The sequence below is a fragment of the Lactuca virosa genome, chromosome 5 (genome assembly GCF_052849685.1).
Source record: "Lactuca virosa cultivar CGN04683 chromosome 5, Lactuca_virosa_CGN04683_v6, whole genome shotgun sequence".
Classification (NCBI taxonomy): domain Eukaryota; kingdom Viridiplantae; phylum Streptophyta; class Magnoliopsida; order Asterales; family Asteraceae; genus Lactuca; species Lactuca virosa.
In genome coordinates, this window is record NC_136430.1 from 448,942,509 (window position 1) to 448,947,144 (window position 4,636).

Here is a 4,636-nt window from a genome sequence, read left to right on the forward strand (position 1 = left end):
GTCATGGACATGACATGTTCACGTTGTGGCGGATGGCTGAATCACTTCATAGGCTTGCCATCTGCGTTCTAGCTTCGAAAGGTGTCCGGATGACATTTCCACGTCGTGACCTTTATGTCAACGTCGTGGAATCTTAACACATCACTCTCGTAGACTTAGCACGTGTTTTCTAGCCTCGATTAGTGTCCTTGACTAATTTCACATTTTGGGCTTAATTTTCACGTTGTGGACTTGAGGCGGCTAAGGTTTCTGCCACGTGTCATGCCCTCAGATAGCTACATCTACGGAAGGTCATAACTTTTGCATACGAACTCCGTTTTTGACGTTCTTTATATCCACGCGTAGGTGGAGTCGTACTCTACAACTTTATTTTAGGTCACTAAGGCCAAAAAGTACTTTATCGTAAACTCACTTTTTACGATTCCCGGTGTCGTGCCGGTTTTGTCGCGAAACTTCGACAGGTCATAACTTCTTCGTTATAACTCGGATTTCAACGTTCTTTATATGTACGGAAACCTTGTGACATGTACTACAACTTAGTTAAGATTATTTATTCTAAATAATCCTCTATCAAAAAGTCTTTTTTGACGTTTATCGTCTCTAAATTGACTAGCTCGAATCTACGAGCGTTACAATAATAGACTTATTTTCTAAGATTTCGTCCCTCCCATTTTTGGGATGATTGGGAGGGAAAGGAAGAGAAAAAAAAAGAAAATGAAAGGAAGGGGAAGGAAAGTAAAGGAAAGTAAATGTTACTTCCCTTCCCCTTTTATCTCATTTCCTTTCCTTCCCACCCCTTTCCTTCCTAAAAAAAAGACTCGAGAATAGCTTATAGTGACAGTGACAATCTTGAAGGAATTGTTACCTAAATGGTGCCAAAAATTTATTGGTTATTAATAAGTAGTTATTTAACTGTTCATTGATTAATTGTTAGGGTTTGCTAGTTTTGTTCGATTATCCATTTATTGTTAATTATTAATTATCAGGAACAAGTATTTAGGAATGTTGAAAATCTAAATTCTAACTGTTAAGATTTTTTATTTTTATTTTAAGGTATATATAGTTCAAGTTAAATTTGTATGCAAATTATTATGTTCTATTTGAATTTCGATATATTTTTATTTATATTTGAAATTATTCATGTTTAATTTGGATTAGTATATGACATTTTATATTTATTTAGCTACCTCTTTTTAGATATTTTATCAAACAACTACATTTTATCAAATACAAAATTAAACAAAGAGGTAAAATGTTATTTCCATCATTCAAGATAACCATGCAAAATGCAAAGACATAATCAAATAACATGGTTTCAATCGGAGACAGATTCAATCAGAACTTCCGACACATTTAGACCCCTTACTCAATAGCAAGTAACAAACGACTCTTTAAAAAGGTTGGCAAATTAAAATTTCAAAAAAATACAATTTAATTAATTAAAGCTGTTGAAAATCTCCCTAACTTATTAATTATTGAGTTGGATTTAGGTTGGGTCGTTTTTTTGTTGACTTTAAATTACAGATTATGCTTTTGTGTAAACTCAGTAATCGAAATGTTTTTTTTGATATTTTATTAACTTAACAATACCATATTATTTACAACATTTCATTGTAAAAAGACGTTACCTCTTTTAACAACTAATGTATTTGATATGCATTCTAGCACAACGGTATCCGGTGTTGCCCTTCTTCTTTGAGGTCGATGGTTCAAGTCCCGCTGTGGACATAGGTAGAATAATTTAGGAGTAAAGAAATATATATATATATATATATATATATATATATATATATATATATTGGGAAAAGTGAATATACCCTTAAGGGTATATAAGCTTAGGTACCCAAACTTACTATATCACGTCGTTTTGTATCATATATATACATTGTAATTGTCCAATTGGTCTTATAATTCAACTTCTAACTTGATTACTTCTAAGAGTTTTATAAATTTCACATTTATCTTCCTCTTACATACTTTTCATTTTCAACTATAATATATATAGCCTAGTAGGTGTTCGGCAAAAAGATATGATATAAGAGAAAGATAATACTGAAATTTCGAAAATCTTTAAAATAAAACAAGTTAGGGGTTGAAGTTTAATAACATTATAATGAATATATCTAACAAAACTATTAATTATGGTGGGTTTGGGTACCTAAACTTATATACCCTTAAGGGTATATTCATTTTTCTCATATATATATATATATATATATATATATATATATATATATATATATATATATATATATATTAGAAGAATATAAAAAAGAATTAATTTCCTCATTTGCACATGGTTAAGTACAATTAACGAAGACGGTGCATATCTAATCTTTAAAAAATTCTACTATCATTTATCACATAAACATCTTTTTAATACAATTACCAAAAAATAAAAAGGGAAATTGGCAGAAAAGTCTTAATATTATCAGAAAAGTTTCATTTTAATCATAAAAAAAAATTGAATAGAAAAGTTCCGATTATTTGATTTTACAAGATAATATGTTATTTCCTATCAAAGAAAAAAAGGATTTTTTTATTAATTTGAGCCAAAATGAAATTCATGTTTATAATTTTTTTATAGGATTAAAGTGAAACTTTTTAAAAAATATTGAGATTTTTCTGACAATTTCTCAAATAAAAATTGTTATACTTTTTTAAAATTTGAATTATTCGATTGGACATGAAAACATGTATACCTCAAATAAGTGATTAAGTCCAAAAGTTACTCGCCACAAAATTAGTATTTTATTTTTTTAAATCTGATTAATTAAATATAGAAAAACAACTATTAAAAATGGAAATTGAAGGACTACGAAAAATTAGTCATGAAGACATCAAATCACAATAATTAAATCCGTAACATGTCTATAAGGGACAAAGGTTGCAAAAATCAAAACTATTGGATATGTTTATAAGCATCGACACTTGTACATTACAACATTATAGAGCATAGTCAAAATCAATATCATTGTAAATGTAAGAACTGGGCCAATTGGGTCGGGTTTACAATGCCAGGTATATGTGCTCCATTTTTCCCCTTGAGAAGAGCCGATAACTCAGCGTAGCTTTCGAACTTTCTTTTCTCACCCGGCTTCGGCTTTGGCTCCGGCTCGGCTGTCTTTCCTTTGTGGTTAAAAGACGCTTGTCTCATCGGCTTTCTAAGATCGACTGAATGAGCCGTGGCAGAAACTGACATTGAGCCGCCTCGAGCCGGGTCCCATGGCTGGCCAAACAGCGTGCCTTTCGTGAGGAACTCATGAGCCAGGTAACCAGCAAGGAGTTTGTTATCGGTTGGAGCTCGATGGGTGGGTTTATACGGTGGCGCGGCGCGAGGGATGAGAGGCTTGGCTAACTTTGGTATCATTGCTGACGGCTTGAGAAAATCAAAGGCTTCATCTCTCTTTTTTGGCTTATTTGAAGCCAAGGGAGTTAATTGTCTAGGCGTGTGGCTCATTGTAGCTTGCATGAGCGTCTGCCACGTCAGCGACTATACCGTATCCGAACTTTACGAAAATGCCCCCAATTTGACGGATTAAAAAACGACAACCAAATGAGATATCCAGGGGTAAAGTCGTAATTTACCACCATAAATTAATTGGGAAAATTTCGGATCGGAATAAAGAAATTAGAATTTATAAGACAAAATCAAGTGGATCTGCGACCAAATCGGAACACGGCGGAGGACGTCGAATGAGGCGGAGGAAGGAGGGAGGGAGGGTAGAGAAAGAAAGAAAGATAGGGGAATAAAGGTGTGGGGAAGTGTGGGATGTGGTGGGTTCTTTATATAGGGGGATGATCGGGATATGACCCTGAATTTGCCAAAATTTACAGATAAAACCGGAAGCTATATAAAAAGACAAAAATGCCCAGAGTGAATATATTCACTTTGATCCCTTGAAATTTGATTATTGTTAGTGTGCCCCTCCTGTGAGGGCCTTAAGGAATGTTTCTGTAGGATATCGGGGCTGATTCAAATTAATATATGGATTGAGGGTGAGCTCATAAATAAACCGTATTTAAACTTTTGTTACGGTTTTATGGGGGATAATAATTAAGAATTCATTTTCTTCCAACTGGTTAATTACAAATAAAAATAAAAATAAAAATAAAAATAAAAATAAAAGAGTTAATTATAAAAATACAAAAAACATGAGGACGCTTTATAAAAGATTGATCATAATCTATACATTTATGACAAAATATCATTTATTTTTATAGGCTTTTGCGATTTGTAAAAAAATTAAATGGCTCCCGTTTTCTATCAATTTTGTTTTGTTTTTTATATTATTTCGCAAAAACGATTTGAAACAAGCCCGATTGTTAGCTGTCGAGTAATATAACATTCACAAAATTTATAGTTTTTTTTTTCTTGGTAGGTAAGCGTTCTACTATTATCGTGATTATGTATATAGATTACATATTTCGGATATTTCACATATTGTTTTTGAAATAGTATATTTTAGGGTCTTTTTAAAGTTAAAAGTGTATCATTTAACGAAGGATGGAGCCACTTTAAGCGGGGTAAACGATCGACGGTATCGCCAGTACCACCATGGTGACGATTCCAAGTTGGTGGAGGTACCGCATCTTCTTCTCATCTTTAATCATTTTGACTGAAAACTAACAAGTG

The 4,636-nt window shown here is 32.5% G+C and overlaps 1 protein-coding gene across 1 annotated transcript; it reads right to left on the reverse strand.

Moving 5' to 3' along the window:
- Positions 1 to 2,887: 2,887 nt before the first annotated feature.
- On the reverse strand, positions 2,888 to 3,754 carry LOC145114411 (uncharacterized). Its single transcript, XM_079050411.1, has one exon. It carries the CDS (start codon positions 3,470 to 3,472, stop codon positions 2,972 to 2,974), a length of 501 nt encoding a protein of 166 aa, XP_078906537.1. The 5' UTR covers positions 3,473 to 3,754; the 3' UTR covers positions 2,888 to 2,971.
- Positions 3,755 to 4,636: the final 882 nt, after the last annotated feature.

Excerpts from the sequence above, each read along its gene's own strand:
- LOC145114411 (XM_079050411.1), bottom strand. The coding sequence starts at position 3,472 with ATGCAAGCTACAATGAGCCACACGCCTAGACAATTAACTCCCTTGGCT.